The following is a 27,172-nucleotide window of genomic DNA, read 5'->3' on the forward strand; positions in this document are numbered from 1 at the left end:
TTTCTGCCCTCAGAACTGGGAAATAATGTCCTGATAATGAGGGACAACACATTGGCCATGTACTACCGCAACAGGTGAGGAGGCGTAGGGTCACTACCACTGTGCAAAGAAGTAACACAGCTCCGGTTCTGGGTAATTCAAGAAGGAAGCTCTCCGTCGGCAGTTCGCCTAGTCGGAGAGGAGAACACAGCGGGAGACGCTCAGAGCAGGCAGAGCGCAGTCTCCCCACGAGTGGATTCTAGCTCAGGGAGTTCTTCAAGAGATCTTAATTCTTTGGGGAACCTCCTCAAGTGGATCTGTTTGCGACCAGGGTGAACTGCAAGTGTGAACTGTTTAGCTCCAGGGAAATTCCCCCAAGAGGAGCTCTAGGAGACTAGTTCGTAGTGGACTGGGAGTTTCCACTACTATACGCGTTTCCTCCTGTCACTGTCATTCCTCGCGTCATCAGGAGGTTGAGAACATTTGGGAAATCCAGAATCCCAATTGCCCCATATTGGGAAGGAGGATGTGTACATGTTCAGCTGTCCTCCAATACGATTTCCACAAAAAGAAGACCTTCTCTCATGAGAGGAGGGTCAAGTTCTCCATCCAGAGGTCAAGACACTCAGCCTTCAAGCATGGTTTCTGAGAGGCTGAGGTACAAGGATTGGGACCTCCTGGATGACATAATGGAGATTTTGTTTTCGACCAGAAGGCCAGCAACAAAATTCTTATACTGCTGAAGTTGGAACAAGTTCTGCAGCTTGTGTAGGGAAAAGGATGTAGACCTTTTTCAATGCGATGCACCTACAGTGTTATCTTTTCTACTAAATTTGGCAACTCTTGGGCTTCAGATTGGAACAATCAAGGGTTACCTAGCAGCGCTTTCCATATTCAAGCACACCTCGGAAGAGGCATCCTATTTGAAAATACCATTAATACATTTCTTAAAGGACTCACACGTGTTTCCTCCTACACCATTCCATGTACCAACTTGGGACCTTAACTTGGTTTTAAAGTTTTTGATGTGCGCACCTTTCGAGCCACTCCATTCCTGCCCTTTAAGGCTGCTAACTTACAAAACCATTTTATTAGTAGCGATAACATCAGCCCGCAGGGGGAGTGAGTTGCAGACATTATCCTGTAAACCTCCGTTTACCACTTTTTACAAGGATACGGTTGTCCTTAAGGCCAACCCCTCTTTTCTACAGAAGATTGTGTCAGATTACCATTCAGCACAAACAAATTGTGCTTCCCTCTTTGTATCCTCCACCTCATCCTGGCAAGGAAGAGGAAAGATTCCATAGACTTGAACCAAAGAGAGCTTTAAGCTTTTACATTTCGAGGGTGGCAAAGTTGCGACAGCACGACCAACTTTTCATTGGATATACGGGACACAAACTAGGTCTGTCAGTCACCAAACAAACCCTATCCAGATGGATCATACTGGTTATTTCTGAGTGCTACAGGCTAGCCAGGAAAGATCCCCAGACGGTTTAAGGGCTCATTCCACTACGGGCATGGCAACTTACTCTGCCCTTCAGAGGGGAGTTCCGATAAAGGACATCTGTGAAGCAGCTACCTGGTTCACCTTCCACACGTTCAGAAAACATTACTGTTTGGACACTTCTAACCATGAAGGCAGATTTGGGAAGGCAGTACTATGCTCCATTCTAGACAAACAATAACTATAACTTCTTACTCCCTCCTCAAAAAGAACCTAATACTGCTTTGGCAGTCTTTCAGACGAGGAAGTTACTTACCCCTGGTAACATTCTTTTGACTGGATGTTCCTCCCAAGTATTCCTCATCGTCCTCTCAACCTACCCCACTGTAGAATTTCCGAGCTTCGGACATTGCACTCTTATGCCTGATAGTTTAAAGGCACTTATCAAGGCCGTTAATTCTGCATATGGTGGCTAAAAAACAGAACTGAAGGCAACGGGTGCTGCGCGTGGTATATGTACTCGACGATGACGTCAGCCGAGATGGAAGCCCTCGAGTGACATCGAGTTGACCATCTCGGCACACAGCGCCCTCTGCTGAGAAATGTTTGCCAACGCAGCTGAAGCTGGAAATGAAGATATAGATGAGGAATATGTGAGAGGAACATCCAGTTGAAAGAAAGTTACCAAGGGAAAGTAACTTGGTCTTTCCTTCACTGGAGTGCCTTTCCATTTTGGTAAAGTTGAGTGAGACCCAATTTTCACATTTACTAGGCCTCATGTTGGTAAATAAGTGTTTTGGGCTGGCCTGCATGTTCCAATGGGTCATACATCTGCCAGCTTTAATCTTGCAGTAGTGGCCTTGCATGGCCTCTGTTCATATCATTTGGTGGCTGAATTTACAACCCACAAGATCAAACAGGAAATCCACAAGAACGCACAGCCCTGTCTTTGCCTGTTCAATCGAGGTGGCATGCAGCAACCAGTCGTCAAGGTATTTGTGTAAACTACCCTCAGGTGAGGATAAGCCCCAAGAGCTGCCATGAGCGTTGTGAAAATGCTGGGGTCTGCATTCAGGCAACACTCCGTACTGTAAGTGAGCATCACCCAATAACAAGTCCAGAAATTGTGAGTGGGCGACATAAAGAGAAGCATCCTTGAGTCAGTGCAGAACGGATGTTAACAGTAGTTGACACCTTGATATTTTTCAGGGGTAAAATAATAGTGAGGGGAAATAGGTCCAGCACTGTCCTCTGGCCCAACACATTTTTATTGGGGACAGTGAACGGTCTGTAATAGGAACACCGACCTACTGACTTGGACGTCATTTCTGTTCCACCTCATCTTGGGGGTTGTGGTGCTAGAGCCACGGTCCAACACTTATCAACGCCTGCTCTTTTGTTCTGGGGATTCCTGGTGACCAATCCGGTTGCCTGTGTCTCCTCTCCAGAAAGCCTTTGAAACTTCCAGAGGCTCTAGATATAAATTCCTGCCTGTTTGATGAGCTGCAATGAAATGTCTTTGGGGGTTAGTTTGTTAGAACAGCTAAGGATTTGGCCATCATGGTGGAGTTGTTCTTTTTTGTAAGCCCCTCATCGTTAAAACTATGAAATAGCTCCAATCCCTCAAACGGCAATTAAAGTTTTTCGTAGACGTCATGTGCAAAGTTGGAGGAGCATAGGCATGCCAGTCTGAGAAGTCTGACAACTCCTTCCAGCGTCGCTGGTTGGCCACTGCCAGTCAACCATCAGCATTAGCCTGCGCTAGAAAAAGTGCTGATTTTGCAAGGATCTTCTTCGTGAGGGAGCCCAACATCCTTTCCTCCTTACCAGGAGGGATAGAAGGTGACATGGAGGAGGAAGAAGAGGCCGCTTTCAAGAACTCCTTATGGAACTGGGATGCTGCGACTACCAAAAGCTATTAAGAAAGAGGAGGTACAGAAAAATTCACTGCATCTAACAGCTGTCTGCTTCTCAGGTATACCTTTTTATTGAGTGGAGTGGCTTTGTGAGTTTTCTTGAGACCTTTGCCACCATGGTAAATTGCTCTTTTAGATAGGAATGTCTGGCCAATCTTCAGTTTTCAGACCCAAGTCACCAGACAAACAAAACAGTGGTTTCCGAAGGGAGTTTGACTGGAGCCAGGAAGCCTAGAAATTCTGCCACTCCATCAAGCCTTTTGTGGAAGGACTTTACAGAAGACGAAGATCCTCCTCTTTTATCCATCACGAGGCCTTTCATTGATGCCTGCATTCAGTACAGAGTCCAGATCCGTCCCGCCAGTGCCTGACGTGGATGTGAGAGGCTACTCTGATGGGTCCAAAGGAGGTACCGGAGCTGGAGACAGCAATGTAGCATCGGTGGCAGGGGCAGCTGAAGTGGTATGAACTGGTGTCTGAGGCATTAGTGGTATGGTAGTCTGGGATGCTGGTGGCAAAAATACCACATGCAGAACGGTATCCTGTGGAAGAAACAGTTCCTTTATGAGTCACTTTAAGTAAGACGCCATGGCCAGGGACCTCATCAAGGTTTGAGCGTGATTGTAAAAATGATGTTCACAGGCTGCTTAAGACTGCGTCGAATCAGCGAATGGGGTTCAAGTAGCTGCAGAGGCAAGGGTCCAAACAGAGGCCCAACTCGGGTACCAATACAGCTGATGTGGTAGGTTAGCCTAAGGGTCAGAAAAATGCATTGCTGAAGAAGAGGTTGGGTACCGCGTGGACCAAGAAGGTGCCCTCATCGGGGAATCACTCAACCCAAGATTGAAGGAGGCCCTTGGCTCCTTAGGTGAGAGCCTGATAGGTAAAGATGCAAACACGACGTACAATCTGCAAATTCAGCTTTAGTCCCCGACCTAATGGTGGGAAGACTGGTGAGATTATCAGGCAATTAAAAATAAAGGAGAAAAAAAGACAAGCATTGTCAATGGCAACAACTTGGGCTTTTGAGAAGGCATGGGAAAGGCACGTGGTAAGCACTGCTGTAGTGGTAATAACTGGCTATTGATGGAAGCAGGTGCAAAATGGTGTGGGTACCTGGGCATCTCATAGCAGAAAATGATTAATACTTATAGAGAAGCAAAATTGTTGGCTTTGTCAATGCTCGTCTTTAACAGGACTTCAGTGAAGGACAACCATAGTCTTTATAATCGATTGGCTGAAGGCAGACCTTGTTAGGATATTTTGAATACACCAGTAGGGCGTTTACAACTCCAATAAAAAACCTTAACTCTCCGAAGATTGCTTTGAGAAAACACTGGCAGGCACTTTAAGTTTGATGGTAAGGCTTGAGTAAAGCGAGCTCAGAGTTCCCATGAGGAGGTGTTTTGGGCGGCGAGGGGCAAGAATTGGGTGGAAATGGCCGTAGGGATTAGAATGGCCATAGCCAGTCAATGTGTGAACAAATAACCAAACTACACCTTCAAGAGTTGTGTCCCTCCTCATATGCCATCTCTCCCCATCTGTTGTCTACTGCAATAGTTTGGGCTTAGGGTTGGCGGTAAAGCGCCATCTAATATCCCAAACGAATAAGATCTGTGCTGTTCAACCGATCCAGTCTGCTTGGACAAAGATTCTGGCAGCCGCTGCCGGTGGGCAGAATTAGCTTGTGCAGTGGCCACCCCACACCCCAAAGGCAAGGACTCTGTCCCCTAAATTCAATACAAAGGGATTTTTGCTGTGCAAATGTGCCGGTCCCGTCCATGAAGACGTAGGAGTACAGTCATTTTGGAGACATCTATTTGAACACCAGTGATATACAGATGTTCCTCTGCGTGTTTTAGACCCTGGGGAGATCAGCTGTACTCCACCGGGTTACTGCTTTTGTGCCGAATTTCATGTTAACAAACGTGATATTTGCAACATGTTCATGAAGGGCAAATCAAAAAACAAAATCCCCAAACAACAGTAAGGAACAGGGAGTAAATGTAGGTTGTTGTGGTGGGTTGTGGGAGTCAGTGGGAGGTATGGGGTTGATTGGAGTAAGAACATTAAAAAGCAGATACGCATTCGTGCATGTGCAACTGGTGACGATCAGGACAGAGCCAGTGTGCTTAGGTGGAGGACGCTCTCACGCCAGCATAGGAACAGCGCATAAATGTTATCTCTATACGCTGGGAACCAGGCTCTGTTCCCTGGTGTATGCGAAGGGATACATTTTAGTGTCTGTTCAGTAAGCTACGTGCTGGAGTTTCAAAACGTTCCCAAGTTGTACTCTTGGCAACATCACAGTTGGGCCATCCTTGACTATCGCCTACCCTCCCACCAGCCTTGATTCCAAAGAACATTTTCTTTCACAAGGAAAACAATCATTATGCCACATTGCGAATTAAAATGCTGTTTGGGAATTGGCCCCATCTTGGTGCTTTTCCCATGCGTTTGTTTATTGTTTGCTGGGCTTCTGCGCCGCACACGACGCTGCGTCACAGCGTGGGTAGGGAAGGAGGGGCGCCAGGAGCTTGGGGCCAAATGGGTAGTTACCTGCCATTGCTAACCCCTAATCACATTCGGTGACCAAAGAGCATACCACATGGCACAGAAAATGAACGTTGAAAGCAGCACTAGCTATATATCAAAGCAAAAGCATAATAGGTTAGGCGCAACATGTGAGGCCTAACAGGGTGACCAGAGCAGCAGCCGAGTAGCGTCCGGCTTTACATCCCTCTCACGGCGTTACCTTAGTAACAAGGGGGGTATTTGCGATGCCAGCGATGTAGCCAACCAGGATGGGAGGGCAGTTAGCTTGGAACATATTCGACACTGAGGGTTGGGCGTGTATGGCCAAACATTAAACGGGTGTTGTAAGCTATTTTAGTAGCTTCATGTGCGCATATTGCTTTGACCGAGTTGAGAAATGAATGTAATCTCGGTGACTTTACAAATCTATGTTGAAAACATGCAAACAAAACAAAAGAAGTGATATCTGGAAGGTTAAGAATACATCCTAACCTCTGGCATTGGTCTGGGCAACCCTCCAGACCATCGTTCTTCGCCTGCACAGCCCTTACTGAAGGGGGAAGACTATATGCATATTAGGCTCGGTCCCACCCCAAAAGGGGCAGTCCAGCCCGAACTGCTTCGCCACATCCCTGGTGCACGACATCACAAGCATCCCCCTCCTTCAGAAACCGTCATTGGAATGCGTTCTTTATAATGTGATCGCCTATTTATTTGCATTTTATTATGAATATATTTTGGGGGTGGGGGATGACATAAATCAGATGCAAGTCTCAAAAGGGATCTTCTGGAGGAAGGATTCAAACACCTGATGCAGAAAGTCCAAGGTCTTCATTCTAATTTAAAAATAAGAACAAGGCGTTCACTATTACTCCTATATCTTTAAACAAAAAACACATCCTTCTTTAAATAGCAATTAGCCACACATTAATATACATTTATACTCACCAGTGTACCGAGGCTCCTCCTCACCAACGACCGTACGGTCCCCATTCCAAAAGAATGTGTGCACTCACAGTGTGCATGCAGCTAGCCAGGTATAAGACCTGTACTCCTGTAAGGCCTTGCAGGCGGGTGTGTGGGACTGGCTGCAGGCCCCTTCTGAAAACAGTGAGGGGTTCATGCCCAAAATCAATGCGAGGGGTCATCCGTGTGTTGGTTCATGCCAAAAATCAACGCGAGGGGTCATCCGTGTTTCTGGAGAGCTTTGATCAGTCCTCCATCCACGTCACAACGGCATGACAGTAAGCAACCTTAAAGTGGCAGTCAGAGGAAATGAGGTGATTTCCATTCCAAGCACCATTTGGGGGCTCAGAATGGTAAAATGAATAGAAATGCTCATACTGAGCATGAATGTTTGTACTCAATGAAGAGGAATGCCCAGTGATCTGTACAGTCACTAACCTTTGCCCTGTGCTTGTGAACCGACAAAGCATCTCATGTACAGGGACAAGAGACATATAGGGGCCCCACTTTGAAGTCCGTCCATTTATGAACTAGCCACATCGCTCTTCTTTCAGGGCTCACAAATGTCGGGGCCAGATTCTGAAAACTGCATCTGTGACATGTAGTAAATACAGTTTTCAGGTCATGCAGTTTGTGAGCTTTGTGTGCAGCTGATTCTGTGTATTCTGCATGCAGGTACACACAAAACGTTTTAGAATCAGGGCTCATGCATATTGCCAGCACCTGATTATCGAAGCCAATGTATTCCACTTGAGCCCATAAAGTGCTTTAAAAGTACTCACCAATCTAGCTTTAAGTGTGCCGGGGCTCATATCCGGTAAGATCCAAACATTGCTCTCGTGCCAGGGCCCTCCTGGGTCTCCCTGACCCATTTCGATTAACTGTAAACTGTCTCTATTTTTCTCACTTTCAATGTCTTACTTACTGTTAATGTCTCATTAGCGATTTGTATCTCTTTGTCTCTCTTCCCACTTTCCCCCGCTCCAATCACATTTTCACCCTCTCACTCAGCGTAAGGGGCTTTCTTTCTGAACTTAGGGTGTATAAAAGTTGGCAGACTTTGAAGGAAAGCAGGGTCAGAGAGACAAATAATAATATACAAATAACTACGATCTGTGGGGAAACTAGGGTGCTTGAAGAGAAAGTAACAGATAAACTCACAATCCCCACTGATTGATTTTTTGATTGATTGGCCAACGCGCTTAATACCCAGGGGTTTCTAAGCGCGGATCCTGTGTTGCTCCGCGTTGTCTTGTGCGTTGCCCCTGGTCTATCCTTCTGAAACCTGCTAAGGGCCAGAGGCGGCTACCGCAGGAAACGATGAGCAGATAGGAGTAGAACTTTGCTTCAAACCCGATAATTCTAATGAGTTGCTCTGCAGACTTTTATGTGTGCATATTCGCTTCAAACCTGATCATCCGATTGATTTTACCATGCCTAGTCGTTGGTTGGTCAGCGCTCGCCCTAACACTGGCATGTTAGAAGCCCTCCCATGCAGTTTTGATTGCTTTCACCACAAAGTGGAAAAGCATGGAAATTCAAAAAACTCTTGAAATGTATGTGCGTGGCATGAGGCATTTACATTAATTCCTATGGAATCCGCCAGCTTTTACCAGCGTAAAGATGGTGCGTTCCATGGGAATCTAATGCATATCTGCCATCATCAGAGCATGTGAATCTTTTACAAATGTGTTTTACACGTCATTTACCACATTGAAAGATTGGAAAAGGACCGCCTAAATCTGCTCTGTTGTCAGAGAGGATTTTCCTCTGCACTCCCAATTTTTGCAGATAAACCGCAGTGAGATTAAATGATTTGCCCAGGATCACACACTTTGCTTAAACGGCAGAAGCCGGATTTTGGGCCCAGCCAGTGATTTATGTACTTGGACACATCATCCCAGCTACAGTGAGTATAGTAGTTGGCAAGTAGTAGTTATTGAAAAGATTAAATAATAGTTTTATAGCAATGTATTTAAAAGCACACGAATCACATAAAACCCTAACCTGACATCATATAAAACGTTTTAGAAACATGTCGAGCATATAGCTGTATTTTACCCATCCCGAATAGAGGATAAAGATCACAGTAAAAGCCTAAACAAGTGTGTGAGTTTTTAAAACTGTCTTCACAGTGGAAGAAAACTTTAGGCACGGCTGACGACTAATTGACATGCTCTTGGTTGACGGGAATTTCTGTCTCATTGAACCGGACTCATCACATCCTAAGCGCCAATCTATCTTTCTGCGGCTGAGAGTCTAACAGACATACTTTTCCTGCTCAGCTCTGCAGCAGTTATTGTCTAGACTAGCCTGTAGGTTTAGTGTTCTGGGGAAATCAGAATCTCTTTTGAGTACCCTACATCCTTATTATTGCGTAATAGTATGCAAAGTTCTGCCCGCTTGCCCCCAAAACGCGCCTTTGTAGAAAAACTCCTCTCCGACTGTTAGATGCCCCTATTTCACCACATCAGCACCCTTCCATGTCCACTGAATATGGTTATCTTGTGTGAAGCCAGTCCCCAGTGATCGCCAGGGGCGAACAGTTCCTGCTAATAGAATAGCGTTCTCGATCATCGCCAAACTTCCAGTGTCCACTTAGCCGATTGGGGTAGCCTTGCGCAGACTTAAGCGACCCAGCCAGATAACTGCTCCATCCAAGCCCCTCCACAGTGGCATCCCAAGTTCATCAAGGGGCATGCCAAGTCCTTGGGGTTTAGACTGCCTCTAACAGTTTGAAATAAGGACTTGTGAATCGGCAGCAACACTCCGCTAAGATGCCTGAGCCCTGAGTAGGTGACATGGTTCCATGTAAACATGTCCCCGAAAAAATGTCTCCTGACAAAAATGTCGCTCTTTTTCGTGGAGACATTATTAGATTGATCATGCAGGGGACACCCCTGCAAACCCCGAATTGTTTTCCTTTTTTTACTAGGGGATCAGAGGACATCCCTGCAACCCGTCCCCATAGATAATGTCAACAGATATAATGCCGCCAATGGCTTTTCCCGGCGACATTATGTATGGGGACATTATGTATGGGGACATTATTACCTGTTTGCCCCCAACCGCTAGCTCTTTTCTCATGTTTTCTCCCGACCAAATGAATCTCTGCAAGGCATAGGGCCTCAGGTTTGTTGAGCAGTAACGTAAGTGGAGCTCAAGACTTTTATGCATGTCAGTTACGTTACATTTTCAGTTATTAGTATAGTGGAGAGGAGGCACAGATTATAAATTAAGGGATGGGAAGGGAACCACAGTCAGCCGGCGGTGGGAGGGATAGCAGACAGAAATCCACAGCTAGCCCTACCACTGAGAAGGCTAGTGGCTTTGGAAAGGGACCCTATTCCTGCCCCCCCAAAGTGGCAGTATGTTCTTGTTCAGTACTAAATTGCATTACCTGATGCCTGTGAACCAAAACGCTGGCAGAGTGTTCTCTTCTAATTTCAGAAATATGGAGAAGCCAGAAGTTGAACTATGGCAAAGAAGGGACGCTGCAGCACTCCATGTGCCGTCCTGGGATCGGAAAGAACAACTCCCAGGAGAGAGAGAGACACGCTGTCCCGGCAGCCACCAGCACACACGTGAGCCCTCGGCGCCGGCACCACAGGAGAAACAGAGATCGGAGCAGGGAGCAGAGATCAGAGCCGCTCATCACCTGCCAGCACTGGGAGAGCCAAAGGGGAATCCCTAACGGGGGCAGCTAAAAGACTAGAGACTTAATCAAGAGGGGGATACCTCCGTTGGAAATACACTTAGGGAGCCTAACATGAACCTGAACACTATAAAATGCAGGCCACCATTGCTACCTCACGGCAGACTCGCACTGAGAAAAGGGGTGGGGCTTAAACCGCCATTTAAAGGTTTTCTTGTATGTAACCCCTTCCGGGAGGGTAGTGGGGGGGTAAGCAAGGGCCTAATTGGATAGGACCAGTCTGCTAATCAGAGAACAGCCATGGGGATAAGAAAGCCCCCAGGAAACGGGAAGGGGCATGTTGTTCGGGCGAGGTCAGAGGAGGTGGAGAGGGCAGGCCAAGAGACCAGAAAAAGGAAGGATGTAGGAAAGTACCTGAAAGAGTAACTTGTGTGGTTAGGTGAGATAGTGTAAGGAATGACTGAGTGTCTGAATAGGAGATAGGTGGAGTTGTAGTAGTAGTGTGGAGGAGTAGGAGTGTGGAGGATAGTAGGGAGTAGGAGTGTGGAGGAGAGGGCAGTAGTGTGGAGGAGGGAGTTGTAGTGTGGAGGATGGAGTGGTAACATCGGAGGGTGGAGGCAAGAGTTAGGAGGGGTGAGAGACATCAGAGGGACAGAAGAGAAAGAAGTAGGGAATAGAGGAAGAGGCAGGAGGAGAACATGTGAACATGTGACACCAAGAGGGCTAGGAAGCCGTGGCCGTCCCTGCTGCGTGGAGCACCGTTGAGGCCGATTTTATGGGAATGTGCGCCGCTCTGAACTCCCAGCAGGGAGGAGCGGCGCCCTTCACTGGCAGAACGCCGGAGGCCGTGGGAAGAGTCATCAAGGCCTCTCTCGTGTCTCGTCTGGCAGCCGGGTGGGGAGGGCAGGACAAAAGGTGCGGCGCAGGAAGCCGTGGGAACGACTAGTACGGGATGAGTGTCGCAGACAGGAGCAGGGAACGGTGACCGCTCCGGGGGCCTTATGGGGTGTTCCTCGTCGCCATTTGAAATAAATAGGAGACGACCCAAGTAAGCTTTGTATACGCTTTAATGAAAGGCCCCCGGAGGGTGGGCTGCTATGATAGGAATGAGTTGAACACTCTGTTTGAGAGCGTTCAACTCCAAACATTCCACACTGGCGTAAGGTCAGTGTGTACATATTATGACACACCTGTTTGGGGGTTTGGGAGGAGTACATTGTTTCCAAGACGATATCCTCATATCGGCTGTATCAGAACAAGAACACGATGCAATACTTACCAGCGTATTAAGAGTGATTCAGAAAAGTGGCCTCACCTTAAAATTGGAAAAATGCAACATCAAATGCAACAAAGTGTCCTACCTTGGCCACTCCATAGACTCCAATGGCGTCAGTCCCAAGAAAGAACTAATAGATAACATCCTAAGCATCGCTGAACCGATAAACAAAGACCAATTGAGAAGCATTCTTGGAATGACCGAGTACTATTCAAAATTTGTAGGTAACTATGCCGACAAGACCAAGAACATGAGGAGTATCATGAAGAAGATGAACAAGTTCGACTGGTCCGAAAAATGCAAAACAGAATTTGAGGAAATAAAACATAACATCAATCAAGCACCCGCCTTAGGTATGTTTAACTGAAAGGCAAAAACAATCATATCGGTGGATGCTAGTAAGATCGGTCTAGGTGGGGTCCTGGAGCAAATCCATAGCCAGGGCAAAGTAACGATTGCCTTTGCATCCAGGGTACTAAAAGGAGCAGAATTAAATTATTCCACGATTGAGAGAGAGGCACTCTGAGTAAGATGGATCCTGCAACATTTTCGGAATCTAATTTGGGGTTTACCCATTACACTCAGAACAGACCACAAACCACTTGTGCACATTCTTCAGTCAAAGACACCTCATCTCATATCCCCGAGAATAAGACGGTGGATCCTCGATATTATGCAATACAACATCAACATATGTTACACTCCAGGGACACAAAATCAAGTGGCTGACTGCTTCTCCAGGCTATCGACCAATCAGGACATTGAACCTGAAGATCCAGACCAAGACATAATAGCAACCATAAATCCAGCCATTCCCATCGATGAGTGGAAAAGCAAAACAAACGGTGATCCTGAGCAAAGAGAAATTAGGAAAGCAATAGCAGACGATTGGACAACACCATCCCAAAGTCTAACAGACTTCATTCCCATCAGGCAAGAAATATACATGGACAAAGAACACATCTACAGAGGTGACATGTTAATCCCACAGATACAACTCAGAAAAAAGTTGCTGGTTGTGGCACATGAAGGGCACCTTGGGAGAAGTCTAACCAAGAACCGTTTACGGTGCAACTATTGGTGGCCGAACATGGGGAGGGAAGCGGAGGAGTTGGTCAAAAACTGCTCTGCCTGTTCCTCAAGTGACAAGTCCAAAACCACAAGCAAAACACCATTACAGCCAATTGAAAGCCCAAAGAATGTATGGTCTAAACTGGCCATAGACATCATGGGGCCATTTGAAAATCTAGAAGCGGTCAAAATCTATATTCTAGTCTTAGTAGACTATACATCTAAATGGACGGATTGGGGTGTAGCAGAGACACATGTAACCACAAAGAAAATCACTGAATTCCTAACTGACATATTCAATAGGGAAGGTGATCCCAAAGAACTAGTCTCAGACAATGGGTCACAGTTCCTGTCACTAGAATTCCAGGAGTTCCTCAAAGACAAAGCTATCCATCACATCACCACCTCCTTGTACCATCCGATCTCCAATGGTCTTGTAGAGAGAATGAACAGGCTAGTGAAAAGTGTGATTCAATTAGCCATCGTCAACACACTTCCGTGGAAGGAGACACTCAAGGAGGCCTTATATGCATACAGGACAACTCCACACTCCACCACCAGTGTTGAACCATTCACAATGATGAGAGGCAGAATTGCCTGCAATCGACTCAGACCAGCCTGGATCTTTATGTACAATGGAGAGGTGAGATTGGACATGGATCACATTCAGGAACATGTAAGAGAGAAACAGAGCAAATACAAAACATACTACGACTCAAAAAACAAAGTAAGAGAGATGGTAATTCAAGAAGGAGATTTGGTATGTGTTAAAGAACCCAAGAAGATCCTCAAGGGAGAATCCCGCTTTAGATCCCTGCAAAGGGTAGTGAGATGCTTTGGCAAATCTGTACTGTTGGAGGATGGAAAGAAGTGGTCCGGCAATGTCCTAGTGAAAATAGAGAGAGACCACAAAAAGCCCAGTACAAGTAAGGACATACTAACGAGAGAGGTTATCCAGCCAGAAGACACACATCAACAAGACTGTGATGAGAACAGTGACATGACCTCTGAACCTACAGTCAGCCTCTCTAAGAGGAACCGGAGAACCATCCGAAATGATAACGATGACTACGTTTATTACTGATGCACGAAGCACTGCAGTCTACTGTCAAGAGGAAACCTCTGATGAGGAAATCTTACAGTTATATTTCCGATGAGAAAGTGTTACAGTTATATTTCATTGTCCTCCTTTCCTTTTTCTCCCCCCCCCTTCCTTCCTTCCCTTTCTTTCTTTCTTCCTTGTAAGGGAGATGTCATAATATGTACACACTGACCTTACGTCAGTGTGGAATGTTTGGAGTTGAACGCTCTCACACAGAGTGTTCAACTCATTCCTATCATAGCAGCCCACCCTCTGTGGCCTTTCATTAAAGCGTATACAAAGCTTACTTGGGTCGTCTCCTATTTACTTCACACCAAGAGGGCTAGGAAGCCGTGGCCGTCATAGAAAAGTGATTGAGCCGGGCAGAGTGTCAGGAAGGCACATCCCATTAACCCATGAAATAACTAAACACTAGATAAAGTAGTGACAGTACAGTGAGTCACTGAGGGGAAGTAGTTAGAAAAGGCGAGCAGCCTTAAAGTCTTCATCTCCTGCTGAAATCAGAACTTAGACAATAGGGGTCAATATACAGTATCTACGAAACTGGGGTCCAGTATGCATGGGTTAGGAAGGAGGTGCTTTACTAGATGACAGAGAGGACGGCCACAGGGTCCATTGGAAAACAAATAAAAAACCTTTGAACCATTGCAGAGCATTTGTGAATCCTGTCAGCCATCTGTGACATCCACCATGCAAGTAGTCCAGTATTTGCACAAGCATGCATTTTTATGCTGGCGCAAATGCTGCAGATTCCTATGAAACCAGCCTGCATTTTGCACCCGCAAAAAGCAGGCGAATTCTGTAGGAATCCATTGTAAAAGCTGTCTGCCATGTGTAAATATCAGGCAGTGTTTACTCATTTTGCACAGCGGAGTGACGTAAAGGTGAATAAGGCATCTTTTTACACTCCACTACATGTACTGAAGCCGCTGTTCGGAAAGTAACTTCACACTCAAGCAAGACGCCTTTCGGCCCACATTATTTCATCCAATGCCATTGACGATCTTGTGTCTGCCGCCATGATGCAGACATATAACGCATCTGCTAAGTACTCAGTATTCAGAGCGAGGACTGGCACACCACAACAAAATAGCCACAGCACATCAATTCCCATCTCCCACTAACTCCAATTCGGAGTGAATTTTCCTTGTGACTGTGATAAACCTTCAGTTGTTGCTTGCTCAGCTGTTTTACCTCTGCGCCTGATGAACAGATTACTTACCTGTGGTGATGTTTTTTCTTATAGATACAATGATGTTCTCCCCTAGATTTGGAAAGTGTGACTCCAGCAGTACGGATCCAAGTCTGCTCCACCATAGGCCTTTAGCTTATCGTCAAATGATCAACATTGTTTTACACAGGATACGGTATCTGCAATTTTCTCTAACCAGTGGGTTTTTATTTTGTTATTTGTGAAAAAAACGTCGAGTTTATCAATAGTACAAAGCAACGATATCCACAGAGTATCGGCATCCTTTTATCAAAGGGAGAACGGGACGTGAGGAAAGGAGGAGATGAAAGGTCACACAAAGGCGAGGACATCTGCAAACAGCATCAGTGGCACTAATGGTAGCTGTGGTAGGAACCCGTTGTTAGAAGAAGGTGGGAGAACAGTCATCGTGCTATACACGGAGCTCATTGAAGGCCAGCCGAGCCCTCTCACATTCTCCCAGCATGCTGGTGTTTTTGGTACCACATTTCTCTAGCAGATAAGGTTGCATGGTCCTGGATCCAATCATCTAGCCTGCTGCTGCTCTTTCAGACTGTTAAAACAAGATTCAGGACAAGAGTCAAAGCACCCTGGGCTGGGCACTGACCAAGGATCACCACCAATAGAGTCTGCTAGACAGGCAAATGCAAAAACCTGTCCACCCGGTCCCGCAGCACTGTCCAAACAGAGCATGTGCACCACCATGTGGCATACTGAAGCAGATCTGCGACAAACATCCTTGCAGTGGAACCAATACTACCTAAACTAAGCAGTCTTTTAAATTTCAGTGCTACATCAATTTCTATCTGCCTGAGGTTGGCACATGTGTGTGCCCAAGCTGTGTCAGTAATGGTGCCGCCCAAACTTTCTATCCATTTATCTCTGGTACTAGTTTCCCTTGAAGGTCATTTCACAGCATCAAATTGACTTCTGGGTCTGAGTTCCCAAGCGAAAATCTGGGGGGGAAAAAACTATCACAGTGGTTTAGAATCTGGCTTCTGGCCTTTCCAGCTTGTCTTCCAGCATCGCTTTCATGAGACCGAAATCCTCATTCTTGGGCAAAAGTCCACACTAGCCAATCTTGACTCGTCATACCTTAACCTCTGTATCGACAACAGTGTAATCCCAATACTATCCTCTATTAAAATTCTCGGAGTACACATTGATGCTACGCTATCCATGGATAAACAAGTTAGCGCTATTGTCTCGGCCTCTGCCCTGAGCACGAAACTGATCAATGCTATAAAACCGTTTATAACAAAGGACAACTGCCTCTCCATTGCCAGAGCCACTATAGGAGCCAAATTGGACTACTGCAATGCTCTCCTAGCCGGCACCTCCAGAAAAACCCTAGCAAGACTCCAAAACACCCAAAACAACTCGCTCAGAGCTGCTCTTAGTATACCAAAAAGAGACCACATCACACAAGCAAGAAAGACCGCTCATTGGCTCCCAGTCAAAGACGGCATCACATGCAAAATGCTCACAACCACACACAAATGCATCAACCACTCAGCACCCACATACTTATCAGACATGCTAACCAGAGCTCAATCCACTAGGCCTCCTAGACTATGCTATGCTAAACAACTCACTGTACCACGCATCAACAGGGCCAAGGCTGGAGGTATTGGATTTCCCTATCTTGCCCCCAAGCTCTGGAATGCACTACCTACGGCCCTCAGAGCTGAAACATCTCTCCATGCCTTTCGCAAAAATCTCAAAACGGCTCTCTTCAATTAACTGTATTTCACCTTCAAACACCCACTTGTTACACTCCGTTAAGACGTATACCACCCTCTTCTAGTATACCTATATGTATTTATAAGTAGCAATGCTATCCCCATCCACTGTAACACCGCCACAATGCCACTGGGCCGTTGTATGTATCTATGTATGTAACTAAGCTGTGAGCACCAATGTAACAAGCACCACGATGCCTACAGGCTGCTGTGCGCTCAACAAATATGAATAAATAAATAAATAGTTGAACAGTTTGGCAATAACTCGGTGGGGAGCCGCATTCACTTTGACTTGGGGTAATAGCTTCTCCTGAAATGCCTTCATATTTCCACTTTGTAGTTGGACCTCTTTCGCCATTTCCATTTAACAGACGCTATTTCTGCTTGAGAGTCCTTCAACATCTTCTTTCTTCTCCATCAGAAATGTGTCATCTTGCTCCAAATGTAGGTGGGTTTTGTTGATCTGAATGATGTCACTCTCAACAACACTTCTCTCAGTTTCTCTGGTGTGCCCACACATGCCCCCCCCCACAGGTTCAGGGATACTCTGCCCTACAGATGATGGTGTTCATCTGACTGGGAACTATAGTGTAACTGCTCTTAATTTTCTGCTTGATCTTTTGGAGCACAATGCTCATCATCTCACAGCTCCAAGGGCCACCTATTCAGTTGCAGAAATCTTGCAAAGGCATCCCCCCTTTCCTCACCAGAAGGTCAATGTCTTCAGAGCTCTGTTTCTCTCCAAGCTAGACGACTGCAACAGCCTCTTCCTCAATCTGCTTAACTCCTTCCTTCCTTCGCCGCCTTTAACTAATCCAGAACAGGACTGCAAGACATCCTTGGCCTCAAGTCCAGGGACTGCATCTCTTCAGCCCTAAACTCTCTCTACTGCTTCCCAGTTGCTGCGAGTATCAAGTGCAAGACCCTCTGCATCTTTCACAAGACATTATGGGGCTTGGGATCCCTCTACATCCCACTCTCTCTCCCTAAATACCTACCTGCTAGAGCCCTTCAGTCGTCTAGCTCTAACTCTTTGCAGATCAGATGCTTTTCCAAGCAGAGAGTGGGGTAGATCTCTCTCCTCTGCAGGTGCCTCCCTCCGGAATGGCCTCCCTGCCCCTCACAGACTTGAGCTAGATCTCATTAAGTACCGGAAGCTTCTCAATACCTTCCTTTTCTCTTCTTCCTTTCCTCTTCCCCTCCCCTGCTAATGTTCTCATCTGCCTCTTGACTTGTTGCCTGGTTCCTTCAGAATCTTACAGGGCACCAGGCCTACCTAATCCAGTCTGCCTCTGCACTTGGTTTCCCCTGACCCCTCGCCCCCCTAAACCTGCATTTGTCCTTCCGGGACCCTCCCTTGCACTAGCCTGGCTGGGCCTGCACTCTTGTGCCCCTTTCAACCCCTTACCTCGCACTTAGCCCATGGACCTTCTTTCCCCTGCACTCTCTCCGCTTCCCCTGGTTCTGTCCACCTGGCCTCCCCTGGAACTCGCTTTCTCGCATGGGCCCTTTCACCGTGACCGGCACTCCCCGTCACCTCACCTCCCCCCTGCACTTCCCATTTACTTCACCTGCACGATCTGAAAGTCACAAGGACTAGTAGGATCGTTTTTGTGATGTCCTCCCTGTTCCCCCACTCTCTTGCCTTGTTGCACCTCGAAACACATTATGTATAGGCGATTATAAATACCCAATTATTATTATTATTCCACAGCCCTGTACACAAACTGGTCTAAAACATTTTCCTGTAGTTTTCCTGATCTTAGTCATTGTTAAGAGAGAATTCATATTACTGGGATTCTAGGGTCACTTTCTAGTGCCATTCAACGTTTTGCTTCTTCCCTGCTAGGATCACTGACAAAGTCTCTCTACCATTGGACCCCTTTTTGCCTAATTTAAGTATAGGGAATTGGGTCACCCATAAGGCGCCAAGAGCCAGGGGTGCCTCTCAGACACCCCATTTTTGCCCTCAGGTGATTATATCACACTACATTGGTTTTAGGGAGTAGGATGGGAGAAACTGTATTTAAGTTTTGGCTTCACCAGTTGTGCACGTAACTTTTCTGCACTGGAAGCCCAATAGATCTTTTTGACTCTGCCCTCAGCCATTTTATATTTTAGGGCTCTTGTTGTTCAGGGCAACCACAAGGTACACTCAAATTGGCTGTGCTGACTACAAGAACTCATTGTGAGACAAAATTGGCTCCAATTAATTTAGACAAGTGTTGATCCCTGGGCTCTCCCTCTCACTTCCTGCGGAGTTAGTCTAGGCTGAGTGGCAGTCCTACTGACCAACCAGTATGGTTAGTCATCTGATCCTTTTCCACCAGCCCCCTCTAGTAACTGGTGGGCTGGCCTTTTGCCAGACACCGTTCGCATTGGTACTTAATGGGCTGGTTGACCAATACCTCTCTCTCATGTCACCTGTTCTGAATCTTGGAAGAAACAAGTATTTTCGATTTACTAAAGGAGTTTTCCTTCCGTTTGTAATCCTCACCTGGAGATACTGGCTGGGTGCAGGTGTTTGGGTATAGTCTGGTCATGGTTTTCAGCTCCTTGGGGTCCAGTGTGGTCTTCCTGAATTCTCCTGCTGCCTTCCCTCAAGTGCTGGGTTGAGTTTTCCCTGCTGGAACTGTTTTGAGGGACGTTTAACACCACTTCCCATGTTGAACAGCCAGGGTCTTCCACCTTGCTGCTGCCTCCTTGTAGGGTGTTGGGACACCAACACCCACCTCATCTGCTCCGTTAGACGTCCTGGGTCATCCTCAACCATTATACCCAACCTGGAATAGATTTATGCTGGCTACAACCATTCTTTGACCACTAAGTCACCGGGGTTCATCTTCACAGGGTTCCTTGTCCTCCCAAAGTCTTCCTTGCTGGATTATTCACTCCTTGCTTGAAGGTCGTTGTTGCGTGAAAGATGTTTATTAAACCTTTCATCTGTCTGGGATGTTGATTTACAAGGGTTCAAGTCCCTTTGCACCGGATCCCTGTATACCACCCCTAGGAAGACACCTGTAATTACCTCGGTTATTTTGCCTTGCTGGAGCCATTTTCACTGAAACCTCTGCTGTGAGTATTGACCACTAAGTCCTAGGGTGGGCACTTATTTAAGATACTCAGGGATCCCTCTGGTCCAAAGTCGACATTCTTTGGAGGCGAGTCTGAACCACATTTCCCATTGACTCCTATTGGGGTTCTCCTACTTTCCTACAACCTCTGGGGCATCTGGTTCCTCTGCATGCCCCTGGACCTCTTCATTGGGCATTCCTCTCATCCACCTTGTGGTTCTTTGCTGCAGAATCCGGACCAACGGGAAAAACAGATTTGCCTTCATTTTCCCCACATACGCGGATGGGCTACTGACTTTGTCCCATTGATTTGTATGGAACCCTCGACTTATACTGGAACTATCCTAAATTGACTTTGAGGGTATTTACCATTGTTCCTGGGTCCACAAGAGGATCAGGGATTACTAGGCCAAGAATTGGAATTTTATCATTTACCTGTACATTTAAAATGCATTTTTAAAGTGCTGCTCTCCTGTCCAGTCAAACTGTATCCACATCAGCTGATTTTGCTGACTGTCGCCATTTTCTCCCAGTAGCAGTAAGTGTCTAAAATGTATTCTGATTTTTGGGGGCATTGTGCTGTTTGTATACATTTCTTTCCATCCTCTATCCTTGGTCTTAATTGGGCTATGTGAATTTGGATTATTTGAATAATATGCCCTAGAGGGCCACACTTCATGTGAGTTCATGGTGTTGGCCTTGGAAACATTTAGGGCTATTTTACCCATCGGTTAAAATGTATGGTACCCTTTTGCCTATATGTGTTAGGTGCTGTCAACCCATCTGGTCTTGGACCTACCCTATATGTACTAATGTGTGCAAGCCACAGGGGACTTTACCTGCTTTATTAGGCTGTCTGGTTCCCTTGTTCTCCCCCATTGATTATTTTATGTTGATGTTTGTACGTGATAGTGGGCCTATATAAAAGTATTGGGGTGAGGAGAGTCATGAAGACATTTACTGTTCTTAGAATATAATGTGTATAGGTGCAAACTACTTATTTGAACTGCTAGAAACCTATATGTGTAACATAATAAAGGTATACATGTTTCAGTCTAAAAATTTGGTGGAGGTAGGTGTCTGGACTGACCGTAGCTTTATGTCATCCTGATAACCCCGCCTGGGAGTTACGCCTTGTCGCTTTGCCCATGTCACCTACCTTTGAGGGTGATTTGGCTTCCCTTTATTCTTGCCTTAGCAGTCATTGCGCCCCACTCCAATGTCTCAGACGTGTTTGCTGCAGCACAAATACATCTCAAACAGCTCCAGTTGCTAAATGTAGAACAGTAAAGTTTGACAGACTTGCCAGAACCAGCACACGCCTTAGAAGTGCCCCTTTTGATGGTCAAGCTACAATGCCCCAAGTTGGCAGATACAGTTTATAAGGCCACAGATAAACCCACTACTATGGTGGATTAGTTAATTATACAGGTGATGATGGTCCCAATATGTATCTGTACCTCACATTAGTGATTTATCAGAGCTTTGGCCCATGGTGGAATGAGTTTCAGCCCCTGCAGCAGTCAGCATGCCTTGGACACTCTTCAGCTCAGCGAGTCACCAGTTCAAGTGTTATAGCAGGGAGATCCCATGCAATACAGATTGAGAGCTTGGGCACCAACTACCAAGGCCTCTCCATTCATGGCATCCCATCAGCAGCTTAACTTCACTGATCTTCAGACTAGATGTATATTCCGCTCACACCCTACTAGTCCAAAGTGAGTATTCCTGCCAAAGTGCATCGCAACTAGCACCTAGATGCCTGTGGGCTTTGTGCGCTCCTATAAATGTACTAAATAAATAAATTCCATAGTCCCCAGAGTGCACTGCATTCCTTGCCCACTACTTGCAGTGACCTGACCCATCATATTGGTGGTGAGACACCAAGTAGCTGGACATTCGCCAGAGGGCCTAACACTGCTCTTTCTCACCAACTGCCTCTGGGCCAGTTGGCAAAGGTCAGCCTCTGCCCTCTCACCATTCACTTCCTCATTGCATTCATCTCTCCAGTCGCACGTCGCCACAGAGGTTTTTTTGTGTGCTGCAGCTGCTAAACATAACTGAGACAGGGCTTGCCTTACAGACTCAGATGCTCTCCTCCTAAATTGCTCTCTCTCCACTCCACTCCACTCCACTCCACTCCACTCCACTCCACTCCACTCCACTCCACTCTACAGGCTGCTGCCCGCTACAGGCAGTCCGCTGCATAAGCACTGCTGTTCATCATGTAGGGAGCACCACCGGGGGCGGGGGCAGGGAGGACTTGCAGTGAGGGAACACAAATGTCTGTTCTAGGCTCCATCCATTGAGTGAATCATTCTTTAGATGCGTGAAATGGAACAATAATGAAAAGTTTGAAATAAGCATTAATCAGCGACACCAACTATTTCGAATATTTGCTTACCACAGGTTTGCCACCAGACACTCATCAACAATCTACATCGCTGCATGAAGATCAGCCAGATCGTCTTCAGCTGGTTTAAATCCTACCCTGCGAACTGTCAACTGTTCATCCAAATGGGTTCTTCCAGATCACCAACTCTACCCATCACCCGTGGGGTCCCGCAAGGATCCATTCTGTCTGCTGTGATCTTCAATCTCAACAACTCTGAACCTCCCCTCCCACACACAACATCCACATTCGTCCACATTCACTAATATTCACTAATACGCAGATCTACCTCAAGATATCTTCCCACTAAGATATCCACAGGCTCAAGGCCTGCGTCACATTATCCAGTCCTGGATATCTAGTAATTACCTGAAGCTCAACCCCTCCAAGGCTAACTACCAACAACACTGAACACCCGACATCCAGACCTGGCTCTCTGATATGAAATATTGAGGGATTCACACCCTAGTTAGCCCACTGTGCCAAGTCCCTTGGGTTCAACATTGACACACACTGCATGTTCAAACAACACATAGCAAAGAAGTCAAACTGTCTGGTACCAACTTTCTCTCCTGTGGAAAATCAAGCCCTTCACCCCAGAGAACAACAACTTCAAATCTGCTGTCCACGCACTTTTCCTCTCCCACCTGGATGGTGTATATGCCCTTTAGGAAGGCCTTTCCGGCAACTCCCCTGGCACACCTGAAATGTGTCCTGCATGCTACAACAAGACTCATTAAAGGAGTCCGCAAATTCAACCACATCAACCCGACCGTCATCGAACTGCACTGGCTCCCATTGCAAGCCTGTATAATCTTCAAATCCTATTACATCCTCTACAAGACCGTCATCCTGAATTCCCCAAGCTACCAAACGAAGAAACTCAGCATCTCCAGAGGCCTGTGATTCACCAGAAGTAAGGACATGTGCAGATTTGAATTACAACAGTGCGGATGGAAAGAACCAGAAGACAGAACTTCTCTGTCTACGCTCCAAGACTCTGGAACCTCGTGCCCGTCAACATCAGACTTGCCCAATCACTTCTACAGTTTAGGAAAGAGCTCAAGATCTTCCTGTTCAAGGAATTGTTCCCCCTTAACAACTAGACCCACACACCCTGAACTTCCTCCCCCCACCCGACCTGAGCCTCGGTGATCTGCTCTCTACTGTCTTCCCCCATGCTGCCAATTGCCCACCCTCACCTATTAGCTCCCGGCTCCATTTGTCCCTGCCTCCCTGACTGTGTTCTTCCCCCTATGATGGTAAATATCCTAATAATAAAAATAATAATAATAGCTTCTTTTACCAAGACAATAATTCTTTCAACATTTTAGCATTGAAATCATTGGCGCCTCTGTGGCATGGATCACATGGAGAAAGCTGTATAAAAATGAAACATGTCTCTAAGTGTATCCAGATACATTATGCTCTCATCACTCATCTTAAATATTTCTACTTTCCCTTGGACACATCTCCGTCTGAACAGTCCCTTACCTTCTATCTCCCATTGTCCCTTTTCTTATCCATTATCCCACATTCTTACTAGCTTTTTCCTCACAATTGTTTCTTTGTTCTTTTCTTGCTCAATCCATCTTACCTGACTTCAACTTTTGACATGACATATCAGCCTCCTGTTCCCACTAATTCCCAAATGTCACCATGCTATCCCCTTAATTTTACAGTCATATTTAAGATCACATTTTCTTTCTTTTTTCTCCTCAGAATTTGGCATGCCACTGTAATCTTTTCTTCCTCAAGTTAAACCTCACATCTGCATTGTTCTCACTTATTCTGTTCTACAATCTATGCATTACTTATGCCCCCTGCCCTGTGTTCCTCTTAACCGCTCTTCAGCATTAGCTTCAAAAATCGTATATCCCTTTTCATATCTTTCCCCATCTCACCCTCATTTTGTTCTCCAATTCACCTTTCTCCTCCTTTTCCGCAATGAGGTAATTCACATACTAGGCTAATTTATGTATGGTGTGATTACTACAAGCAGAGCACAGAGTTTGTGTAGTGCCTCAATTTCTCTTGTCCAGGTTTTTGTAATCCTAACAATTTACTCCGAAGTATGCGTGTGCATTTTTCATAATGCAATATATTTTCAATTTGAAAATTTGCCCAAACACATAACTAACATAAAATATGACTTGCTTTTTTATTAAAATAAAAAGAAATTCTATTACCATCTTTGTTTTAGGTGGCACTTCTACAGCAAACACATCAAGTCCACGACTGTTTGTACAGTTTTTGCTTTGCTCGTTGTTGACTCGCACAATCACTTGATTTCCAGACTGCGATGGAAAATAAAGAGACAATTAGTATATCCCATAGCTCTCTAGCATCTAGCCTCAGCAGACTGAAGATTTGTCTATTCTAGGCCAAATAAATCAGCCTTCAAAGAGGAGAGCAATTCTCTAACTGTTCAATGGCAAGGACATGCAGGTACCCAGTTCAAGGAAGTCAGCAAGAGGGCAGCTGGAAGCTAGGGTTTTCATTGAATTTACAACCAACAAGCGAGAACCCCTGGGGCGGGGTGCAGTGATTGTATATATTCGACCTACCACAGAAAACAGAACAAAACACCTTACTTGACTTATGTTCAAAAGCTATACACTGTAGTTTGAATATGCTAACATACACTGAGTTCATGATAGTAAACAGCTTTGGATATATAGCAGTTGCTGTGGGGAAACAGGAGAAAACCAGAAACAGTAGTTACCCTCCTCCTAACGATAGCCATAAAATAAATGCCTGACACAAAGCTGAACCCTGGAACAGTTTACAACTGCTTTTTGATTAAACTAATTGAAATGTTTTCTCTTCTTTCCTTACTCTTATTTAAATACAACAATTACAAACAGAAAATTAAAGAGAAAACAAGCTTTTGAGTCATTGGAAGATACACATTTTTTCTTTCAATTTTAGAAGTTGATTGCTCCCGAAAGGCCCTCCCAACAGAGAAGCCACCTGTTTGGATGGTCCAAGTCGAAAAGAGGTTTAAAGAAAATGAACATATATCTATATAAAGTAAAATGAGTAAATTGGCAAAAAACTTGTTTTGCCAGGTAGGAGTGGTGCTCTAAAATTGACAGACGAGGGCTTCCTTGGAGTCCAATTGCGATCGCAGTAGGAGGGCGGACATTGTGAACTGTGTAGTGAATAATCCTATGTGACATATAAATGAGGGTGACTCATTAAAAAATGGTTGATATATAATCAAGCCAGTAGATAAACCATTTAGTGTGTTGAAGTTCGCTAGGAGTTCAGATTCACTGGAAGTGGGTCACAAAAGTAATCGAAACGGTAACATGAATACCAATAAACCTTCACAGGCAGTCAATAGGCTACTTTTAGTTAGCCTGCATGAAGAGAATGTTCAAGTATGTTTAAATTAGTACCCGGCGAGAGTCAAGCAGAATGCAACACACATTCTTATTGGCTCTCGCTGGGTCCTTACCCGGCCGAGAATCCTTCGATTCTCGGCCGGGACTCCAGCTGCCTTGTCCTCGGCGGGGGCAGGGGGCGTGGCAGCCCCTCAGCCAATGAAGAGGCTCGAAGCGGGGCCATCCCCGCTCCGAGCCTCTCCACGGCCGAGAGGCTGCTTCGGCCCCCCACTGGGGCCTCGGGTAAGCTTTTTTTTTTTCTTCCCCTCCCACCTCCCTACCCCACCCCACTTACCTTCTTGCTCCTGCGTCCCAGGTGGGGGGACGATGGCAGCCTCCATCAGTGTGGAGACTCTGCGCCTCCACACAGCTGGAGGCTTCCATCGTCCCCTGGCAGGGACGAAGGTACGTTTTATTTTTGGAGAGGATGTTAGTTAAGCAATAAGCCCCGAGACGCGGGTGCATTACTGAGTCAGGTAAAGCCCCGGGGGCCTTCATTAAGACCCTCGCTTCGCTCGGATCTGTAACTATGGGCCCCATGGCTTTACCTGACTTGGTAATGCCCCTCCATCTCGGGGCTTATTGCTTAACTAACATCCTCTCAATCTTCTGAGTTTCCTGCCTTGGCTACTTTTTCATCAGCTGATTTGGATAGGGTGTTTTTCTTGATAGAAACCAAACAAACAGGTGTACTTTATTCTTCGCCTCTAGATTAGTGATGGCACTGGTTCTAGCAGAATGAATGAAATTGGAGAAATTGGGTTTTGCCATTGATCAATGTGATGTAGATGACTGGATGTTGGGAGACAGTGATGGCATGGGCCCACTGAGAGTCTCAGTGAGTTCCAGTGAACATGGGAAATGGAGAGCAAGTGGTTTTCAGAATAAGAATAACCAAATGAAAGTGGACTGTGTGGTGTTACTCCGGAATTATGGCAGACGAGGGATTCATGATATTACACATGAGCCTAGGTTGACTGATGGAATAGATTAACTGAAATTGGTGTCCTGGAATTCAAGAGGGAACAGGTATCTATTTAGCAATCCTGAGGTTCTCCCTTTAATAAAGGAATTGAACTGCATATTTTTGCAAGAATCCTGGCTCCTAGAAAAACCAGTAATGGATGGCTATCAGATTTTCTTTCAAGCAGCAAAACATAGTCGCAGCGGGCTAAACACTGGTGGTCTTATCATTGCCTTATGATCTGGGTATAAAGTCACTGCTGAAGTGATCCCTAATCTTCCCTATGGCATGTAAGCGGTTAAGTTATCAAGTTCTGGAAGCGAGTTGGAGTTGCTCTTGATTAACCTTTACTGGCATAGGGAGGTGGGTCATTTGGAAGTATTTATGAATGTTGCTTTTCAAATCATTTTAAATTGGCAAAGTGAGGAAAGCAAAGGTCATATTCTTAGCAGAC

The 27,172-nt window shown here is 45.9% G+C and overlaps 1 protein-coding gene across 6 annotated transcripts in view; it reads right to left on the bottom strand.

Moving 5' to 3' along the window:
* EFCAB7 (EF-hand calcium binding domain 7) overlaps nucleotides 1-27,172 on the bottom strand; it is a 1,178,320-nt gene that overhangs the window by 66,314 nt on the left and 1,084,834 nt on the right. For all 6 annotated transcript variants that reach the window (XM_069642000.1, XM_069641997.1, XM_069641998.1 and 3 more), the window contains one exon: nucleotides 24,555-24,662. In XM_069642000.1, the coding sequence (XP_069498101.1) occupies nucleotides 24,555-24,662 (108 nt within the window). The remainder of the gene's footprint in view (nucleotides 1-24,554; nucleotides 24,663-27,172) is intronic.

The sequence above is a fragment of the Ambystoma mexicanum genome, chromosome 1q, assembly GCF_040938575.1.
Source record: "Ambystoma mexicanum isolate Mex_15411 chromosome 1q, UKY_AmexF1_1, whole genome shotgun sequence".
NCBI lineage: Eukaryota > Metazoa > Chordata > Amphibia > Caudata > Ambystomatidae > Ambystoma > Ambystoma mexicanum.